General features: G+C 41.8%; 1 protein-coding gene across 1 annotated transcript in view; it reads right to left on the bottom strand.

Annotated features, from left to right (window-relative positions):
• Positions 1 to 8,333: 8,333 nt before the first annotated feature.
• Positions 8,334 to 22,049, bottom strand: part of SEZ6L2 (seizure related 6 homolog like 2) — a 104,122-nt gene continuing 90,406 nt past the window's right edge. Inside the window, exons 16-19 of the mRNA XM_030210802.1 lie at positions 20,052 to 20,090; positions 19,192 to 19,309; positions 12,796 to 12,898; positions 8,334 to 8,363 (exon numbers count right to left, since the gene is read on the bottom strand). Coding sequence (XP_030066662.1) covers positions 8,334 to 8,363; positions 12,796 to 12,898; positions 19,192 to 19,309; positions 20,052 to 20,090 — 290 coding nt within the window. The remainder of the gene's footprint in view (positions 8,364 to 12,795; positions 12,899 to 19,191; positions 19,310 to 20,051; positions 20,091 to 22,049) is intronic.

The raw sequence follows: 22,049 nt of genomic DNA, 5'->3' as shown, positions 1-22,049 counted from the left end.
AGAGAGAGAGTGTGTGTGTGAGAATGAGAGTGTGTGGAAGTGCGTATGTGAGACACAGTGTGAGAGAGAGAGAGTGTGTTTCACACAGATACAGTGTGTGCAAGACACAGACTCTCTGTGAGACTGAGTGTATGAGACCAAGAGAGTGTGTGAGTGACTATTGGGCATATTTGCAAAGCACTTAGCCTCCCAAAGTTCCATAGGTTTCTATGGAACTTTGGGAGGCTAAGTGCTTTGAAAATATGCCTCAGAGTGTGTGAGAGACAGTGTGTGAGAGTGAGAGAGAGAAAGACATTGACTGTGAGAGTGAGAGAGAGAGTGTGTGTGTCAGGCCCCCCCCCCTCCCTCTCTCTGGTGTCAGCCCCCCCCCCCCCCCCTCTCTGGTGTCTGAGCGTTACTGTGCAGGACGCTGAGCTCTGGCTGTGCTTCAAGGAACTGACCAATCCTATTTAATAGAATGCACCGCCAACATTCTGAAACCGAGAAACCTCGTGTGGTTGGTCACTTCTGCTTGTGACGAACCCAGAAGTACGTGATGTCAATTCAGGAGATGGATACAGAGAGCAGGAATGCCTCAGCCTTGCAGTCAGCTTCAGAATGTTGGAGGTGCGTTTTATTATATAGGATCTTGTTGGGCAGACTGGATGGACCGTGCAGGTCTTTTTCTGCCATCATCTACTATGTTACTATGATTCAACTTTGCCCCAAAGAGTACATTGAATTCAGCCAAATATTGATTTAAATTTGAATACAAATTGTCCGGGGCTCTACTGAGCTAAATCCTACTGGAAGGATCTCTGATTTCACATTACTAAACCCTATCACTTGCCGTGCACCTTTTTCAGGTGGGAGCACTTTCCGCCAGCCACTGAGGTGGCGGTAAGGGCTCCCACGCTACCCTGGCAGTAACCAGGCAGTGCACAGCACTGCCCGATTACAGCCAGTACACACCAAATTATTTGTATTAAAATTTAAATCACTGTTTGGCTGAATTTGGGGCACTATTCTGGGCTAAGCTGAATCAAATCCAAATATTCAGTACAGCTCAAATTCATGATATACATCTGATCTATCATGAAATCAAATCACTGTTCTGTCCTGTGTCAAACAATTATACTGAACTAATAGCGCAGATAACTGAAGACTTGCTGCAGATTATCAAAGATCAATTATCTTGCTTTTCCCTAATTGGACATGTTACACCGTGTTCTGCAATGGAATGAAGTCCAACAGACATGATCTTGAACTCTGACTGAAAGGAAGCCTAGATAAAAGCTCTAGATAAAAGATGGAGGCACATTTATCCAAAGTACCAGGAAAATCTAAAAAGGATCCTCCAGCCTTCATATGAAACTACAGTTCTAGACCAAAATGGACAGTAGGTACCATCACCAAGGCAAGAGGACCTGGTTTATATACCACGAGAATGTCTTATGACTCATCTAGCACTGTTGTGTTGACCAGCTCTGCAACTGTTAGCCAGGAACCCCATTATAACAACCTGTAGTTTTTATCCCTGTACAGGTTCCTCAGGAGCAAATAGATTCACCACCACGTACTGCAGAAATATGTAAACCTGTGGAACTCATCATTAGACAGAACACTTCCTGACACACTTGGTCAGTCGCATATCCAAGAATCTATCATGTGATCACTGCCAGCATAGAAACTGCACACCAGTCTGACCATATCACAAGACCACAGTGTTGTATTCAAGTCCCATTCTGACATCTGACTGACATCACTCAGGGTAAGGGTATTATGTATCCAAATTAACACAGGGGTTCTCACAATAAACATTTTGGTAGAGTCAGAGTACGGCCACCAACTCTTGCTGTGATTGCTTTGACAGCTTTTCCCTAATGTGGTCTCCTGCACACCCATTTCCTTCCAACCCATTCACCCGAATCCACTCACTCACTCTTTAACCCCCTTCTGATGCTGTCGCTGCCCCCTACACTCAATGTACTCACCCACAGTCCTACCTCTTTTTGATATATTTACAGACCCCTCCCCTCCCCAGATTTTCCCTCTTACCTCCTTGCACTCACCCATCCCCTTCATCTCGCAGAAAGCAGGAGAAGAACAGAACTATACACTTCCCTCTTGCTGGTCACCGTCTACTGCATGAGGGGTGAGGGGGAGAAAGTATATCCCCACAGCTGCTGCTAGTACTTTATTGATCTTACTACTACTACTACTACTATTTATCATTTCTATAGCGCTACAGCACTGTACACTTGAACATGAAGAGACAATCCCTGCTCGACAGAGCTTACAATCTAATTAGGACAGACACACAGGAGAAATACGAGATAACTAGGGCCTTGCCACTGACTCATTCTCCACCCAATTACTGCCATTTCTTTAGCACTGCACAGCTCCCAACGAGATTGAGCTGTGCAATGCTTGAACTCCCATGTTGTTCTCTCTCATGAGAATGGCACAGGAGTAGAACTCTGTATGAGTCACACTCACTGAGAGCTGTGCAAAACAGTAGAAGCAGTGATGATTGGGCAGTGGACAGCGGGAAGAACTGTTGCTGTAAAAAATGGTGGTCGTATCTGAAAAATGTTGGTCTACCATGCAACTGTTACATCTACTCATAATATGGCAATCAAGTCAATAGTCACATTTGTCATTGCATCTGTGTGTCTATGTAAACAAGATGTTCTATCCTTGTATTCCTGAAAGAACCTGTGTTGTCATGTCTTTTGTGTCTTCTCACTCATTCTGGGCAACAACACCTTACCAACACATTAAATAATGACATCCCCCCGTGTCATATGCTATATTAACACTGAAGGGTGACTTCCCCTGCCATCCTATGCTACGTGAATACTTAAAGGTCAACTTTTACTGCCTCTTACTCTGCATTACCACTGAACGAGGACTTCTGTGGCATACTCTTCAATAACACTAAGAAATCAATGTTGAAAAAATGTTAATTTCTAAATTTAGGAACCTAAGTTAGATCCCTAAGCTTGACACCTGTTTTTAGCTGAACTTAAACACCTACGTTTTCAAAACCTATGGCACCTAAAAATTGAAGCGGACTATTCAGTTCCTTGACTTTAGAGCTCCTACGTTAAGCACTTTAATGATGGATATCAGCACTGAAAGCCTCACTTTGTTCCCCTAAACTGTCTTCTCATCTGATCCCACTCACTTTAGAAGATAAGAACATACCATGCAGAGACAGACTGAAGGTCCATCAAGCCCAGTATCCTGTTTCCAACAGTGGCCAATACAGGTCACAAGTAACTGGCAAGATCCCAGAACAGTAAAACAGATTTCATGCAGTGGATTTTCCAAAGTCCATCTTATTAATGGCTTACGGACTTTTCTTTTAGAAAATTAGCTAAACCTTTTTTTAAACCCTGCTAAGCTAACTGCTTTTACCACATTCTCTGGCATCAAATTCTACAGTTTAATTGCATGTCGAGTGAAGAAATATTTTCTCCAGTTTGTTTTAAATTTACTACTTAGTAGATTCATCATGTGCCTCCTAGTCCTAGTACTTTTCACTGTCCCACCTTTTTCTGGATAGTTATCTGGGTAGCAAGCTGAATATAACTGTTATCTGGACAGCGTCAGCAGTCATTGCTAAATCCAGATACTCAGTATCAGCCGTTATCTGGATTTATTTCAGCTGGGGTGGCTAGTGTTTAAAAAAAACAGTGACCACCCCAGTGGAATACTGACTCAAAAATATTTAGATGCCCAGCTTCATGAGTTAGACACCTAGATCAGTAATACTGAAAATCTCCCTGTTCTTAAATTTAGATTAATAAAAAGTGAGTAGGTTCAGGTGACAAGACAACTTTGAGGAACAAACTTAGGTATTCAGAACCGATTTCTAGTATTAGGCACCTAACTTAGGAGCCTAACGTTAGAAAAAATGTGCAATCACTATGCTGGCAGTGATCACATGATGGTGTAATATGGTTACATTAGAAAAATAGAGCCATGCAGACTGTTACAGAAACCTATGTAGAAACTGCAGGGACCATCCTTGCTCCATCCTCGGACCACTCCTGTGCTATCCAGATAGTCCTGGGGCAGTATGCAAATTATCTGGATAATGCCACTGAAAATCAAAGGTTGGTCCAGGTCAACAACACTAAGGCTTATAAAGGCTTATTTTTTCCCCATTCTTTGTCTACCAGAAAGACATTGATAACTCTTCCTATGGCATGCTCTGCGTTTACCTGAATAATGGCTTGTGTACCGTAACAGGAACAAAGAAGGTACTTTTCTGTGAGAGACGCTGTATCCGTTTCTTTTCTCCCTCAAATTCATACCATCTACGCAAAGTATTGCCACAGATTTCTTTTTCGCCTACTCCTCTAGCCTTTTTGGAAAGAATCTAACAATGACAGAACCGATGCATGAATAAAGTCAAAACTGTTGTATATAACCGACTAGAAGAGCGATCTTGCGTTATTATCTAGTGATGATATTAGTACAGCTACTATAGTAACTACTTACTATTATAGTGTAACACTGCTAGCTAGTGATTCCATACTAGGTGGAGTTGCATTTCAGCAGTATTTCTAAATAGAACAGTTTGATATTAGCTGTGATCTAAGCAATGTCAACCAATATAAGGGGGTCTTTTACTTAGCCTCGCTGCCATTTTTAGCACGTGTTAAAAATAGGCACACACTAAATGCTAAAGATGCCAATGTATTCCTATGGGTATCAGAAGCGGAGCCAGGTTGACGGCACGGGGGGAGCGAGAGCGGACTTCCACTGGCGCCGGTGCACATTTTCAGTGCAACACAATGAAAAAATAGGCACCGGCACCAGCAGAACTCCATTTGGGAGAGAGGCCACTTCCCTGGCGCCCCACCTAGCTATGCCACCGATGGGCGTCTTTAGCATTTAGCATGTGCCTATTTTTAATGCACACTAAAAACACCACCGTAAGTGCTTAATGTTGGTGTTTGTAAAGGTAACTGGCCCAACCTTGATAATTCCCCAAGATTCATCCTAACCACCATTGAACTGGGCGGAGCCATGTTTCAGATGAGCCTATCTACCATCTCCACCTAGGAATGTGGTGTCCCTTCTGGGGTGGCACACCACAGACACAGCATGAATGTTTAATTTTTAGGGGGGAGGGGCAAGGAACATGAAGATTAGACTGGTGGGGGAAAGATGTGCTTTACATTGGCTACAGAGAGACTATTAGAAAATGTCCCAGGGAATTAATATGCAGTACAAATCTGCAGACAGTTTCTACTTGATGGCCTCATTTAACTAATTCTTTGATGCGGGAGGGAAGTCTATCCAGGGCCTATATAGGATGGCATAGAACTCTCTGTCATCTCAAGTTCTGCATTCTCTAACAATGAATGCAAAGCAGGATCCGCCTTCATTGCTAGACAATTGTGAAATATGTAACCCTGACATAAAGGCACTCAGAACCTATGTAGCACACCTGCCATCACATGATAGCATTAACTCCCATGATTCAAATACCGACACCCTACCTATGAAAGCCAGTACTACAAATATTATACTTCGCCTAAAACATCAGTACACTTCCTACTAGAAAAATAGAGCAAAGCAGACTGCTATGGGACGCTATACAAAGCTACATTTTAGCAGAATCCCTGGCCTCGGCTTCACATGCAGAACACACTGACCAGAAATTAGAAATATTTAGACAAAAATGTGAAATGGAAATCCTGAGAAGTCAAACACTGCATGCAGTACAACACTGGAGAAATATAAATATATTCTCTCATCTGCTGATCAAAATAAAAAGATGCAAGGTGTATATTCCCGAAGTGAACATATTCCAATCCTTGAACTAAAAATAAAATGTATCCTGTATTTCTGTTGTGTTGATCCCAATCTCTCTTTTCTGCTTTCCTCCTCTCTCTTCTCCTAAGACCCTGTCCAGGGTCTTCTTTGCATTTTTAGTTTTTTCTCTATTCCCTCTCTTTTTTACTTCCTTCTCTAGATCTATCTAAGATTGATATTACACTTGCACCTCTCCATTTTTTTTTGTTGCCACTATCCACTGAAAACTAAATTTTACTCCTACATTTTCCCCTTCACCTTCTGGTCCTCAATTTCCCTTTTTTTCACCTCTCATCTAGCTGCCAGCTTTCCATCTCCCTGCTTTCTCACTCTTCACACAGTCTCCGATTCTCTCACATTCCCATCTTTTATGCTCATCTCCTCTCTAGTCCTTAAATACTTTTCTATACCTCTACACACCAACCCTAGCTCCTCCCCATTATTAATGTTCTCCCATATCTCCAGCCCTTTTTTCTGCCTTTTAAACCCTACTTAGCCTTCTATAACCCCTCATTAACTGACTTTCAAGCCCCATTTCCCACCTTTCCTCACCACCTTCACTAATCTATTCCTGTTCTGCTCTTCAATCTGCCCATCAATCCCTGAGACTTCATTCTTCTTCCTCTCTAATCCCTGAGTACCATTTTCTTCTTCCAGGCCCTGAGTCTTATTTTCCTCTGCTATCCCTCCCCCATCCCTGAGTTCCCTTTCTTTCTCTGCTCTCCTTCCAATCTTACATTTTCCAGTCTTCATCTGCTAGCCCTCCTAATCCCAGTCTTCACTCATCTTTCTTTCTCAACCAATCTCTGTCCCCATTACCTCCCCAAATTCCCAATTCTAGAATCTATTCTCTCGTCTCCTCCCCCAAAATACTTTAAATATGTGTACTGTTTCTGCTGTCCTGCTGAACCCCACTTCCTTAAGACCTCCCATGACCTGGCCAGGGGATTGGTGCTATATTAATCAAGTGAAGACTTCTACTGCTGTGGTGTTGACACCTCTTCTACTCCATGCAGTTCAACAACAGCTGTTGAACTGAATAGATTTCTCTATCTATGGAGGCCTGTGTGGTTCAAATAACTGACATTTGAACTATGCAGGCCACAAGAGGTACTGAAGAGGTGCCAGTAAGCAGAAGGCTTGTTAGTGTGCACTGAATACATTAGTGTACCTTAATAAATTTAGCACACAATTTAACCCACCTTAACCTACAAATTAACTTGCATAAAGTCAACTTGCACATGTTAAAAAGTTCTACCACATGTTAAAAAATGTTTAGTAGCATAACTATATGAAACAAACTGAAAAAAAATGCAAAGAATAGATGAAACCAAAATGTTTTCCCTGTGCACATCCTTAGTAGAAGCCATCACTTGGTTAAAAGTGCAGGCTCTGGGCAAGAGGCAGCCTGGATAAGAACAAATGCCTAGTCAGGTCATGGAATCAGCAGGAGGGGAGACTTCTGCACCTTCTGGATGCAAAGGTTGTTCTTATTATGTCTGGGAAGGCATTTCCCCACCCTCACCCTCCCTCACCCTCCACATCCCCTGAAAATCTGCCCTATGCTGTATACAGCATTGTTAACAAAAGACCCAATTTTCCATTACCCTGGCAAGCTCTGACTGGGTCCAACCACCTATCGTGACCTTGGCTTCACTCTCATCCTTGTGATACGCAGCTTTGGTGTTTCTGCCAGATGAATATACTATATATATATATATATATATATATATATATATATATATATATATATATATATATATATATATATATATATATATATATATGTACAGCTAATAAGAGACCTAGTATAACCAGTATTACTGCCTAGTTTAGTTAGTGCTGTAAACAGGTACAGCTAGTAGCTAGGAGCATTAATGCTAGCAGCTCATACTTTTATCTACTACTTGTACATAGTTCAAATAAATAGTGCTGTTAACTAGTCTTGCAAGCTAACCTGTGTAACCCAAAACCACCAGCTGTTCTGCAAATGGGATACAGCTAAGGAATGCCATTGATAAGAACTGATGAGTGTCGCTAACCACTGCTCCTAACTAGTACAGGACCAGAGTGTGAGTTTTTTTGAAATTCTACAACTGACTAGATTCTGAGTAACACTCCGCCTTCCCCCATTTCCTGGGAATGAGCCACAGTAGTGCTGTGCATAAAAGAGAGGCAGGGGAAGAGGTAGGCCATATTTTGGCACAAACCATTGCTATTTACATGGGAAATGTCGGAGTTGGGATCATGTGACTGTAGCAGACAGCAGTGGAGCATAGCAGGGATGGGGTACAGGTGGCAGCAGCGGGAGAACAAAAAGTTCACACTCAGGGGCACACTTACAAATGAAGCATGGTGATAAAAAATGTTAATGACATGATTGGATAAGAAATGGTACTTCCCATCACTTCCCACCCCCACCCACCAAATCATCTTTTATTTCACCCCAATCCCACCCTCCATCCCCCCACCCCACCCTACCCCACACACACACACTCTTCCTCTCAGAAACATCCTTTTCAGATGGAGACTTCATACTCCCGAGTGTCCTGGAACAGAACAGAGAGAGAAAAAGAGAGATTATAATTGGGGGAAGGATGGATGGTGGAAAAATGACTAGAGGTGGATAGAAAACAGGGGGAGGGGGAGCGAATGGATGGATAAAGAGACTAACTTTTAATCTAGGGAAAAGGGCAAAGAAAGTAACCGTAAAGGTAAGGGAAATGAAAAGGGAGGAAGTTGTATGATACAAATTGGCTGTAACTAAGAATCTCATAAACCTAGTCTATTCCCAAGACAATGAGTGCAAGGCTAGGGATCCCTTCCCTTAGAACACAAACAGAGCCAGGGCTCCCATCTCCAGCTCCAGAAGCACAGAGAGTTAGCACAAGACTGGGACATCCCCTCCATGGAAACCGAGAGGAGAGTGGCATTGAGTATGCAGTCAAGCAACCCCCTCCCTGTGCCCCAGGAGCATAGAGAGAATGAGCAGAGGACCAAGGAAGCAGAGAGATTGAGGAGGGGGAAATGATTCACATGTTTTCATTTTTCTGTACACTAATAGCGGTCTTACCAAAAATAATGATTTTAAGGAGGGGAGTGCCACATGGTCAAAAAAACAATGGCTATTACAGTGGCTACTGCAAACACGGTTAACACATATGTTGCAGCCCATTGCCTTCTGGAGGCCAACAAAAGGTACCCAACAAGGCCAATTTAGTTCTTCAGAAGCCAAAAATATAAAATGAGACCTTCTAGTGAGGTGCCACTAGCCAAAGAATAAAGCACTAGATGAGCCCCTGGGAGTCAAGGAGTTGCTGTTGGTAAAGTGGAATGAAGTTGTATTCATAATCCTGACTGGAGAGAAAGGCTTGGAAAAATGAGACAGAAAATAGGATAAGGGAGGAGTCAGAGAGAAAATGGTAACAAGAGAGGATTATGGAAATGAGATTAAGGGGGAAGTTATCAATACGGTTTACCATTAAGATGTGTTATTATACCACAAACCGTGCTATTTTAGCACAGGTTCCTTCTCATGTAATGAGACCTAGTTACAATAGCCCAAATTAACAGTGAACTAACCCATCTTAATAGTAGATCACTTTGATAACTTCCCCTCTAAGCGACAGAGGCATAGAGTTGAGTTGTGAACTGAGAGATGGAAAGGAAGATGAAGAAGGAGGACTTGATGGAGACATGGAAAAGGGGGTGTAGGGCAGGGGAGACAGTGGGGTGCCTGATAAAGCACAAAGTATACAAGGAGGCTGGGAATAAGGTTAGAGATGGAGAGGTAGGTGTGATTCTGGGATGCTTGACAAACAGAAGAGAATTGAGACGTAGAATGGGATGATAAAGAGAGCCATAGTAACCAGGGAGAAGTCAATGCAACCAGAGAGATGGAGAATAATGTGAAGATGTATGTTAACAATAAAACTTTGATTAACTGTGTAGGACTGTAGTTTGTGAAGCAGCAAACAATTGCAAGTGCCCAGTTGTGTGCTGGAACCAGCTCGCACCGGCTCGCGAGAGCCATTAATTAGTTTTTAAGAATTTTGGGAGCCGGTTGTTAAAGTAGCCCCCCGGGGCTACTTTAACAACTAGCTCCCAAAATTTGGGCTCAGGCCCCCTCCTGAACTCCCTCTTACTTTGCTGATGGGGATGACGAACCCCGTCACCCAAATAAATAGACTGCTGCCGCTCCCTGCTGCATGTTTCTGGCTCTGAGCAGCATGCCGGAACTTCTCGCGCATGCTCATGCACAAGAAGGCCTGGCATACTGCTCAGAATCAGAAAAAGCAGCGGAGAGTGGGGGCAGTCCATTTATTTGGGTGATGGGGCTCTGCATTCCTGCCAGTAAAGGTATGCCTAGCATGCCTGCATGGGGGGGAGAAGAGGACTGCATTATTCCCCCTCCCCCCCCCACAGTCCACCCCTGCCCCCCCAAAAAAGTTACAGAGCTGGCTATGCATGGACAGAGAACCCGTTGTTAAAAATTTACCAGCATTATTGCTTGACTTGTGTATATGACATACAAGACTATTCGATTCCTGTAGCAGTATTCTGCTGTAGTGTTCATTTCTTTGTTATGCTTCTAAAAACAATAAAAATTATTTGAAAATTTTTTAAAAAGTAACCAGCACACCACTGCAAGTGCCAGACTATAAGGGGTTAAATGCACCTATCAAAGGCCCAACAACTATAACTGAATGGCTAACCTAGGCCACTAGAAGGAAGTTACTAATAGATAATCTAGCTCAAACAGAACAGAACAGAGAAAGCAGATGTAGTAGGCGCTGTAGAAAAAAGGGCTCTGATACTGCAGATGTCCTTATTGATTCCTGGAATTAATAAAGCTCAACTGAACCAGAATGTGCGTATTATCTTCTTTGGGAAACCTCCTCTTGCAGTGTGGTTCTGATATAGAACAAAGATTTTTTCTGCAAATTTTCATCATATATCTTTGTTTTAGGTTGGAGATCATATCCTTTACCATTTGAATTTCCCCATTTATTCACCACTAGCCCTTCCCTTGTTCCTTCAGAGTGGTAAGTAGTACTAAGTCTCATTCAGAATTGTCTCTCTTTTCTCAGATTCTAGATTTGTCTCTCACTGGATCTTCTATCCCTGTCTCAAGGTCCAGAGTGATCAGGGTGCTCTTCTCACTCTCTTTCAATCCAAGGATAGTACTAAGTCTTCTTTCGGGACCAATACTGGCTGGTAAATCTCTTGTTAATCTACCTAGTGATGTTGCTCAACCATCCTTTCTGTTTTGCTTCCCTGTCTCCTAATCACTGCTTTTCATCTTTCCTCCAAACAGCTCACTCTTCAAGACCTCCTTCACCTCCTTCGCACAGCATTATATCACTTTTTTCTTCCTGCATTTGCTTTTATCCCCTTTCTCCCTTTTGTTTTGTTCTCTTCCCTTTCCTGTACTCGCTCTCTCATTATTTAGTATCCCTAATCCTCTTTCTCTGCTGTGCTCTGCCTTATCCCTTTGTTCCCTCCTCTTTCCAGTGAGTCAAATGCTCTTCTTTTGGTCACACCTGCTGCCAGCAATTCTTCTCATCTCTTCGGCTTCAAGATTGCATCTGCTTCTACAGCTTCTGTCTTCTCAGCAGCCCCTGGTCTGTTTTACACATTTCTAGTTATTCTCTTCTTCAAGAACCAGAGGCTTCAACACTGCTAACAGTTCCTCTCTTTTCAGCAGCAAGGAGTCCAACTTAATGTCACTGGCTCAAAATATTTATGTGGCATCAAAGCTACACTTCTCCCTACATCTCATGCTCCCTTCTTTTCCACAACCTCAGGGTTGCACCTATTGTCATTTTGCCCCTACTCGCCTCCTCCACCCAGAGGTTGCACCTTCTGCCTTCAGCTCCTTTTTGTCATAGCAGACTGCAGCAGCTTCTCTATTTCCTGATCTACTCCAGACTGCATGTGCTTCATAGGGACAGTATAACAGAGATGTCATCATGGCCACCCTTCCATCTTGACTTGAGTACTTCCTGTTTACAGTTTAATTTACCCTGTTAAGAGAGGACAAGGAGCAGTGGCCATGAGTGCCACTTGCAGGCAGTGGCCTAGGGTCCTCTGCGCCCCCCTGCAGACTATCAGTTGGCGCCCACCCCCCCCCCCCCCCGGTGAAAATGATCGCTCACCACTTGCCACACTAACAGGAATTGTCAGCAATATTAAAGAAAACAAAAGGAAAGGGATCTTCTTGTTGCGGAGTGGGAGGGTGAGGTAAGCATGGTGCGGCGGTGCCCCCCCAAAGACGGCGCCCCCACTGCCATGCTTACCCCGCTTACCTGATTGGCACGGCCCTGGCCACATTGGTCTTCCTCCTGTGTTACTATCCTCCAAGGGGAAGAACAGATGAGAACCTCCTTCTCTCTGTCTCTGTCTGTCTGTCTGTCTCTCTTTCTCTCTCTCTCTCTCTCTCTCCAGGGGACAGCTCTTCTTTCACTCCTCTTATATATGGGTCCATGCGACCAAGGCGCCCAGCCCATGAATGACACAGACATTAATACGGTAATGACTGGAGGATTTGAGTAACTAGTGAGCATCACTGTCAGTCTCCTTAAGGCTAGTATATAGCACATTTGGAAGGTTTTGACTGCTTTTGTATGGTGGCAGTGAGCCCTTGGAGTAGGTATCAGTAGCATCAACTGCTTAACTAACACTTATGTGGTAATAAGAAATAGGAATCTCACTGGAGCAGGTACAAAACAATGTTGGGGGATCTGATTAGCCAGCATGTGAACAACATTGATCTCCTTGGAATTCAATGGTAGATAGCAGCATCAGAGATTTTGATTTAATGTTAGAACTAGTAAATAACACTGTCAAAAGATTTTAGTGATTATTGTATGGCAGCCATGATTTCATTGGAGTTAAACAGCAACGTAGGTTTTGATGAGTGTTGATCTAGTGTATGGCAGTGTTGGAGGTACTGATTAGCTGCTGAATAGTTTTCCTTACCCCTGCCTCGTAGAGTGGGTTGTTGAAGTCTGACTCCACGGTGATGGGACTGTAAGAGTGAGAATTGGAGAAGGAAAACCCAAATATTGACTTTCCTTGGAACCTAATGGAAGATGTGAGATGATGGGAGAGAGAGAGAGAGAGAGAGAGAGAGATTAAAGTCCATTAGTTACAGCCCTTAGGATTTTAGAAGGACCCTCAACTTATCTAACCCTTGCTATCTAAGCATGGAAGGGTTTGGTCTTAAACATGCAACTTTCATTCTAATCACTGTATCAATCCTTAGTCAAGTAACACCCTTCCCCCAAGGAAGAATCACATATACCGTGCGTTAATGATATTATAATTTCTTATTACAAAATATACTGTAGTAAATAAAATGCACAAGATTTTATTAGCTATGGAACACATTGCTCCCCAAAAATGTCAATTAAAGACAAGAGAGCAATTTCTCAATACCCAAAGGCTACTAAATATGGATTTACATCACAGGGCACAGAGGGTGATTTTTTATTCACAGATATGGTAATAAGAGTGGAACTTGTATGGCCAGGACTGGTACACACACAGCACAAGGAGCTAAATTTATTCCATATACTGTGGACACTAATGGAAAAAGGTTAATAAAGAATGTGGATACCAATAGAGCATTTAAGCAATATTACCAAAAGTTTTATGCCTGTGTGGATTTGAATGAGTTAGAAATGGAAAGCTTTTTACAGCATATAGAATGACCAGAATTGAGTGGGGAAGATTAGAATAGATGAATGCTCCAACTGCGGAATGGAGGAGACTGTCAAAGCAATGTGACATCTTGCTAATCACAAAACACTAGGCCCAGATGGGCTCCCTGTTGAATTTTATAAAATTTTAGATTACCAGGTAACATCCACATTGGCAGCGGTCTTTACTGAAGCCGTAAGTAACAACGGGTTCAGGCCAAACATAAATTCTGCATTAATTACAGCTATATTGAAGATGCCAGGTACATTATCTTCATGCTGACATCTCTTTACTTAACACTGATATTAAAATATATGCAAAAATTATAGCAGACAGAATTAATAAAGTTTTGCCAAAATTAACAGGTAGGCAACAGGCAGGATTTGTGCAAAGTAGGGCAGGCTGCATTAATATTAGAAATGTGATAGCAGCAGATCATGAAGTCCATCACAAGCAGTTAGATGCGGACTTAGTGAGTTGAAAAAGCATTTGACAGTGCAACATGGTCCTATACATGGAACTTATTATCCAAGTTTGGATTTACTGGTTCATGTCGAAAATGATTTCTTTGTAATTGATGACCTAACCTACTACCATAACGAATTCTTATTTAAAATGTATGAATGCACCTTAATGCAATACCCTTTAATAACTATGTTAAATAGACCAAGCTATCACACACGAAGCTATATGCAATATCATAATGTATTCTTCTTTACCATGTATGCACGCACCTTAATGCAATACCATTTGTAATTTTGTTAACCGGAAATGGCAATCGCCACTACGGCAAATGTAAGCTACATTGAGCCTGCAAATTGGTGGGAAAATGTGGGATACAAATGCTCCAAATAAATAAATAAAATAAATAAATATTACAGTGGATATAGTTATTACATGATTATTATCACTAGCAAGACATCTCTGCCCTTTCCAATAGAGAAGGGCATCCGGCAAGGGTGCCTGTTGTCTCCAGCCTTGTATGTTTTATGTATGGAACCTTTGGCATAAAAGCTATGTCAGGATAGAGAAATTCCAGGTATAAAAATATATTGTTGTTTGGCCACATTGCCATCATGGGTGCCAACTTGTTTTAATTCCTTTAGCTGGTTCTCAGGTCTTAAAGTCAATCAAGGGTAATCCCTAATGTTGCATTTGCAGACTAAGAGGGAGAAACAAGCAATTGGGTCCTTTCCCTTGGCATGTGCCCCAGGGGAAATAAAATATTTATTAATTTTATTTATTTGTTACATTTGTATCCCACATTTTCCCACCTATTTGTAGGCTCAGTGTGGCTTACATAGTACCGGAGAGGCATTTGCAGACTCTGGTGTAAACAAATACAAAGTGATGCTGTGGTAAGATAAAGTTCATGTGGTACAGCCACATAAGGAAATCGTACAACGGAAGAGTTGTGTTATGTCCATTACGTACTTTAGTTTTGTTGTGTTGCAGAGATCAGGCATTTATGTTGGATTGGTAGGGTATGCCTTTTTAAACAGGTTAGTTTTTAGTGTTCTCCGGAAGTGTAGGTGGTCGTACGTAGTTTTCAAGGCTTTTGGTAATGCGTTCCACAGTTGTGTGCTTATGTAGGAAAAACTGGATGCGTAAGTTGATTTGTATTTGAGTCCTTTGCAGCTTGGGTAGTGCAGATTTAGGTACGTTCATATTGATTCGGATGTGTTTCTAGTTGGTAGGTCTGTTTTATCATCCCACACCACATTACTCATTTATATGATCATAATATAAAGCCGCTGCTAGCAACTAAGGCCTAATCCCTGAAAATGTGGAAAAAATGGGCACTGCTTTTCAGTGGAAGGATACAACTTAGAAAATTGATCCTATTGCCAAAGTGCTTGTAGGTCCCCAAAATCTGCCACTTAAGATAATGGGGAGGGATTTATAAACTTGGGGGGAAAATGCTGACCACATTCATTTGGCAGAGTAAAATATGAAGACATAAATCGATCAATTTGCAAGTGCCCAAAGAGGAGGTGAGATTGGGACTTCGAAATATAAAAGTGTATAATATTGCCTGTTCTTTGAGGAAAGCACAAGATTGGGTACAGGGCACAAATTATTACTGTAATCAGGAATTAGAGCAGCAATTAGTTTATACCAATAGACTATAAATTATGTGTTGCACACAAATGAAGAGGTCCTGCCCTTTCACATGCAGAATAATTTGCTGTTGCAATCAGTGAGAGTGGGCTGGAAGTTAAGAAGGAAGTGCTTCGGCTTATCCAGTGCCTACTCCCCTTTTTTATCACTGGTGGGAAAAAAAGAATTTGTTCCATGGTCGCGGGGCATAGGATTTCGGGAGTGGGAGAGAAAGGGTATACAATCACTGGGTCAAATATGCAGTGAGGATATTTATTAAGCCTTTTACCGAGTTGCAGAATGCATATGGTCTGGGGGCTCAGCATAAATATCAGTATATGCAAATGTGTCACTATATACAAACTATTAAGAGATGAAGAGATAATCGCTGGAAAAATCTGGCTTTTCTTCAGTTGTGGTATGCAGAAGACGATTCCAAAGGATTTATAGGACATTATTATAAACGCCATGGGGTGTTTACTAAGCCGCAGTTGGCACTAGTGCATGCCTACCACATGGTAAAAAGCACTGCCAGGGGACGCACTGAGGTATCCCGCGGTACTGTGCTCATCAATGTGTGTTAATCCCATATTGAAAGAAAATGAGTGGAGAGTAGGCGTGCCCTGTGCTAATCGGATAGCACAGGCACATTGCCGTGCGCTGCCAGGGGGTTAGCGAGGGATCCCTTAGTGGCAACAAAATAGGTATTGGTAAGGGCTCCCATGGTAATGGCCATGCACTAATTGAGAAATTAGTGCGTGGCCATTAAAGAATAAAATGGAAATGCACCACCGCACTAAAAGTGGCCACATCATGTGGAAAACCCACTTTTTGGTAAAAGGGCCTGTATATGAGCAAGAGGCAGATTTCTCCATTTCAAAGTACAGAACAAACTGGGTGAGAGATTTGGTACAGAATTATACAGCTGCGGAATTTGTAGAGGGAGTAAGACGTGGAGTAGATTTGCCTGAAGGTGTAGTCCTCTGGGAAATGCATTATACATTTTTACATCGGCTTTATATGCATCCAGCATGGGTAAATAAAGTCTGGAGACAATCCCGGGACACATTATAGCAAGATTTTGGAATCAGATCTGGCACCATTTGGAAAATACAATGGGACGTAGCTAAACTATGCTTGCTGGACTTGGATGATAACTTGGAATTTGAAATGGATGAGCAGTGCTTCTTTATTAGAAAAACCTGTTTAATGGCTAAGCATTGTATATTGATCCAGTGGATACACCAGGATCCACCAACAGTACAGTTATGGAGAAATCAGATGCTTTTTTTGTTCATGGAGCGACTGTCAATACTTGGTATGGTAGAGAAGAAAATATCTCAGTTTATTCAGATATGGACCCCATTTCTGTTCTGTTTAATGCCCCAGATGTGTAATGCATTATTTAATAGTTTAGGGGGGTCTTTTACTAAGGTATGCTAGCAGTTTTAACTCATGCTAAAAATCAGCTGGCACTAAACGCTGAGATGCCCATTATATTCCTATGGGCATCTCAGAACTTAGCACCAGATGATTTGTACTGCGAGCTAAAAAACGTTAGCACACCCCTTAGTAAAAGACCCCCTTAGGTAGCTAAATAGCAATCAATTTGGACTTACTGCTATAGTTTGCATTGCCATCTCTTTCTGTTCTGTATAAGTGGCTAATTTGGGGTGTGGGGGGAGAGGAAGGGAATAGGGAAGAGGTTGATTTCTCTATATAAAACTTTTCCAGTTCTGTGAAGTTGTATGTTGACAAATGAACTTAATTAAAATTATTTTCCAAAAAGGTAAATTAAGTACGAAAAGGCAAATAATTTCACAGGAAATGTATCAACTGACAAGTAGCACAGAGAGCAAAGGTGAACCAGGGAATGAAGGACAGACGAGAGTTCACCAAGATAGATTTTACTGAGGAGGGACCCAACTTGGCCAAGTTTCAGCTTTGCTTTGTCAGGGCTCACCAGATTCCTTCTAAACAAGTGCTGAGAAATATATTGATGAACAGATGAAACAAGAAGGTGATGCTGAGACACTCTGCTGAAGTTGTGTCTTTTTTACTGAATTTCTCAGCATTTGTTTTGAAAGAATCTGGTGAACCCTGTCGAAGGCAAAACCAAAACTTGTCCTTCATTCCCTGGATTATCTTTGCTGTCTTTGCTGCCTGGGGGGTCCTTTTACTAAGGTGCGCTGAAAAATGGCCTGCGCTGTTGTAGACGTGTGTATTGGACATATGTAGGTCCATTTTTCAGCACGCCTGCAAAAAAAGGCCCCATGTGTTTCTGCAGAGGTTCTTCTCCTGTTTTCTCCCTCTGCTGAGAAGCACACACTTTACCACTTTTCCTTGCAGTGACATCTTCAAATGCATCACTTGCAGTTCACAAGGGCAGAGAAAAAATAAGGAAAGGCAACCCCAAGACAAAACAGAGAAATGAAGAATGTTTAGTTGGTTGATTTTGTAAAAATAGTTTAAGATTTTTTTTAAATGTTGATTTAGGACTAGATTCAGTAAATGGCGCCCAATTTCAACACCCAAAGATAATCTGCGCCGTTTATAGCAGTGTTTCCCAAGTCAGTCCTGTAGTCCCCTCTTGCCAGTCAGAAAGAAATTTGCATAAAACGGAGGAGGTGTATGTAAATCATTTTCATGCATATTCATTGTGGATATCCTGAAAACCTGACTGGCAAGGGAGTACTCCAGGACCGACTTGAGAAACACTGGTTTACAGAATAGTGCTCAGCGCCAGGATCCGCGCCCAACTTTGGGCACAAAGATTTGCACCAACTGAAACCTCGTGTAAATCCTGGCACATAAGTTAGGCATGGATCTCCCAAATTCTATAATACTGCGTGCATCTTTAACGAATGCCCCGACCTACCCATGCCCCTCCCATGGCCACACCTCCTTTTCAATTGTGTTATGCACTAAGGGTTCCTTTTACTAAGCTGTGGTAAAGGGGGCCTGTGCTAGAATCAGGCCCCCTTTAATGCAGCAGGTAGAAGGCTGGCTATTTGGGAGGAAAAGAAATGGCTGTGCAATAAATGAATCATTTACCACATAGCCATTTCAGTGGGGAGCCCTTACCGCCACACATTGAGATGGCGGAGAGGGCTACCACGCTAACAGGCAGCACACAGCACTGCCTGATTACTGCCAGTTAAGTTCCAGTGCCTCAAAAATCAAAAACATTACTGGCTCTTGCTGGGGGTGGGAACTACTGCTGGGTTCCTGTGGTAGTTCCGGACTGGCACGCGGCAAGCCCGTTGCTGTGCACCTACTCTTTAGTAAAAGGGCCCCTAAAAGATTTGTGTGCAGATCTATATAGAATAGCACTTCACAATATGCATGTGCAAATCCTAAATGGAGTCAATAAACTGCAATAATTGATTTTTATCACCCAATTATTGTTAGTTAACAGCTTGGTACTCAATTAAGATGCATGCGCAATTTGGGTGCACAATTTTGGGCACCATATATAGAATCCAGGGATTAATGGCTATCTATGAGTAATTATTTTAAACCCCAGCTTAGTCCTGCCACCCATTTCTGATTGCCTTAAAATCCCTTACTCACTTGGTGTAATAGATGTATATCCCACCAATCACGAGGATGACCAGAATGATAGGAAGAAAGATGGCCAGAGCGATGTTCCCACCTTCCATCTGATGAGAAGGGCCTGTTGTCTGGGTAACTGAAAGAGAAAAAAATAAAAAGACACAGAAGAATGTATGACCCAATCCATGACCAACAAGCACAGAGAATCTGGTGAAAGCTTATTTATATAAGAATAATTGGGCTTCCTGGTTGGCTGGGGCTGGAGATGCTGCTGAAACAGCATTTGCAGATCCCAGAAGGGAAGGATTCAAGGTCAGTATTTAGTGGCTAAATTCAGGGCCCATGATTGTAAGGTTCTAGGAACTCTGGTGCATGACTTTGACAGAGGGCTGTTTCTGTAACGACTGAACCTACCATGTCATGGGGACAGAGGGAATAGAAAACATTGGGAAAAACCTAGGTAGTTGCCCAATAGAAGCCAGTTCTGATTGAGCTGGTGGTCCACAGAAGTAAGAAGAAACTGTTGAGTCCAAAGATAATCAAATGTATCCTGATGAAAGTAAACAATTAGAGCTAATATGAGGTAAAAATGACCCAAATCAGCTCTCCTGAAGAAAAGGAGCCCAATCAGAGCTTTTCTGAGCTTGAGCTAGAAGTCCCAGAATGCACTGTGGGAGAGGAAGGTGAAAGGTTAGACTGAAAATCCTAGAATGCACTGGATGTAGAAAAGGATAATGGTTGAGCTAGAAATCCCAGAATATAATAAGGGATATGTGGAGGTGAAAGCTTGGAGTAAATGTCCAAGAATGTACTGGAACGGGAGAATCAAATATATATTTTTTATACCCACCCCATCTCTCTCTTTCCCACTCTCTCACCTTCAAACTTCCGGTCATCAAGCAACTCTTCATATGTAACTAGGAGAGACAAAGAGAGAGAGGGTTCACAGACCACAGTATTTAACTTTTAGGTTTTGCTCATGTTATCAGTGGATTGGAGGGAGGAGGATTGACAGGGATGAACTCAGCATTTTCTAATACACATGATAATACCAGAATTTGTTCTATAGGCAGCAATATGACTTTTATGTAGGTCGGTGCCTCAGCAAAGAATGTCTCTTCCTGTTTTTTTCTGATTATCCCACTGGTGGCACCTACCTGCAGGAAAGGCATATTGGTACCTACACAGCAATTTCTGGCACTATTGTGTACTAGAAAATACTGAGTAACTCCCCATGACCTCTCTTTGAAGTTTTTCTTTCCCTCTTTTTACTCTTCCTCCACATCACCATCTCCTCCTTCCTTTTTTTCCTTCTTTCCTTCTTTCACTTTCCCCTCCACAGCTTCTCTTATCTTCCCTTAGGTTTGTTTATGTGCTGCTGCTGCCTCCTCCCTCCTTTTAATGGGGAGTGTCTTCTATCGGCACAAGTTCTGTCTGTCTCTTCTCCCTAGTCCCTTCCTCCCTTTGTTCTGTCCTTTTCTTCTTTGTCTCCTTCCCTTCTATACTGTTTCCTTTTCATCTCCCCTGTTACTTTCTCTTCTCCTCTTCATCTTACCCTTTTCCTCATCTCCATTCTTCTCTGCCCTTGTATGTATTTTATAACCTTAATATGTTTTGTAGCACATTTTATTCAGAAAATAGTATGCTTCATGCATATCACCTTGGGTTCTGCAATTTAACACCTTTGAGAACTGCATTAGATCACCGAGTAGAGAATTTTTGTTTCAAGATTTTACCAAACGTGCTTTTGCAATGTATCATAATGCATGACTCACTGCACAGCCCTTTTTATGCTTGACATGTTTTAACTCATGTGTTTTACTGACCATGTCATGTTTTATTTGGTTTCACTTACGTATTGTCAATTAATTTCAGTGTACACTTCACTTGCCTCATACACTGTGCATGTTTTATATTTTTTACATTGACGTTTTGTTTCCTAATTGGTTTGTTTTATATATTTGGTTTTTACTGTGCATTTGTTTATATATTATATAGAAATGATATTTATATTTCTAAATGCCATATTTTAGTTATACCCCTGAGGCATCCTAATAGTGGGCGAAACGTGGACCACATCGGGTACTCTTGTTAATAAAGGTAATTCCTGTGAGAACTTTACTCTGGGATCTGCTGATTAAGGCTAGAGGCCACTATTTATTCCTCATTCTGCTTGACTTTTCCGCTTTTGATGGCTATCTACTCTTTGACACTCTGTCCTTGCTTGGGTTCTGCTTGTTCTTGGTTCCTCTCTTGTTCCTCCCATCACAACTTTGGGGCACTTTTCAAACTGTCTGCACTAGGACAAAGTCTACAGATCCTTTTTATGTACAGAATTTATACCAAATATCAAAGCAAAAGTATACACATATTTTCACTTTGAATTTTTTTTGCATGTGCAAAGTGCCTGCTTTTTACGAGGATATGTTTTTCACTGAAAATAATAGGTTTGAAAATGGAATCTGTATGGCTTGACCTAAACACAGTCCTGGGAATGCCTTTTCTACATGCAGCTAAATGTAAATGAGTTCTGAAACATTTGCATATACAGTGTATTTACTTGCATTGAGGAAGGCCAATTTTTAGAAAGCCAATTTACTTGGATAAAAAGCTGTGTAAATGGCTTTGAAAATATCATCTTCATATATTTCTTGGTGGATTGTCTTCCACTTCTATATTGTTATCAATCCCCATATCTCATCTCTCTTTATATTTGTTCTCTTAGTGCTTTGATCTCCTTGCATGGATTTCAAGCCCATCTGTAGGCTAATGATTCCCAGATCTATTATTCTGTGCCAGAGCTTTCAGCTGAAATCCAATCTCAGATATTGAGCATATGGTCTATTGAATGCCTAAAGACTTGGAAACAATTTGTT

The sequence above is a fragment of the Microcaecilia unicolor genome, chromosome 7 (genome assembly GCF_901765095.1).
Source record: "Microcaecilia unicolor chromosome 7, aMicUni1.1, whole genome shotgun sequence".
In the NCBI taxonomy this organism is placed as follows: Eukaryota; Metazoa; Chordata; class Amphibia; order Gymnophiona; family Siphonopidae; genus Microcaecilia; species Microcaecilia unicolor.
This window is presented reverse-complemented; position numbering and strand designations above follow the sequence as displayed.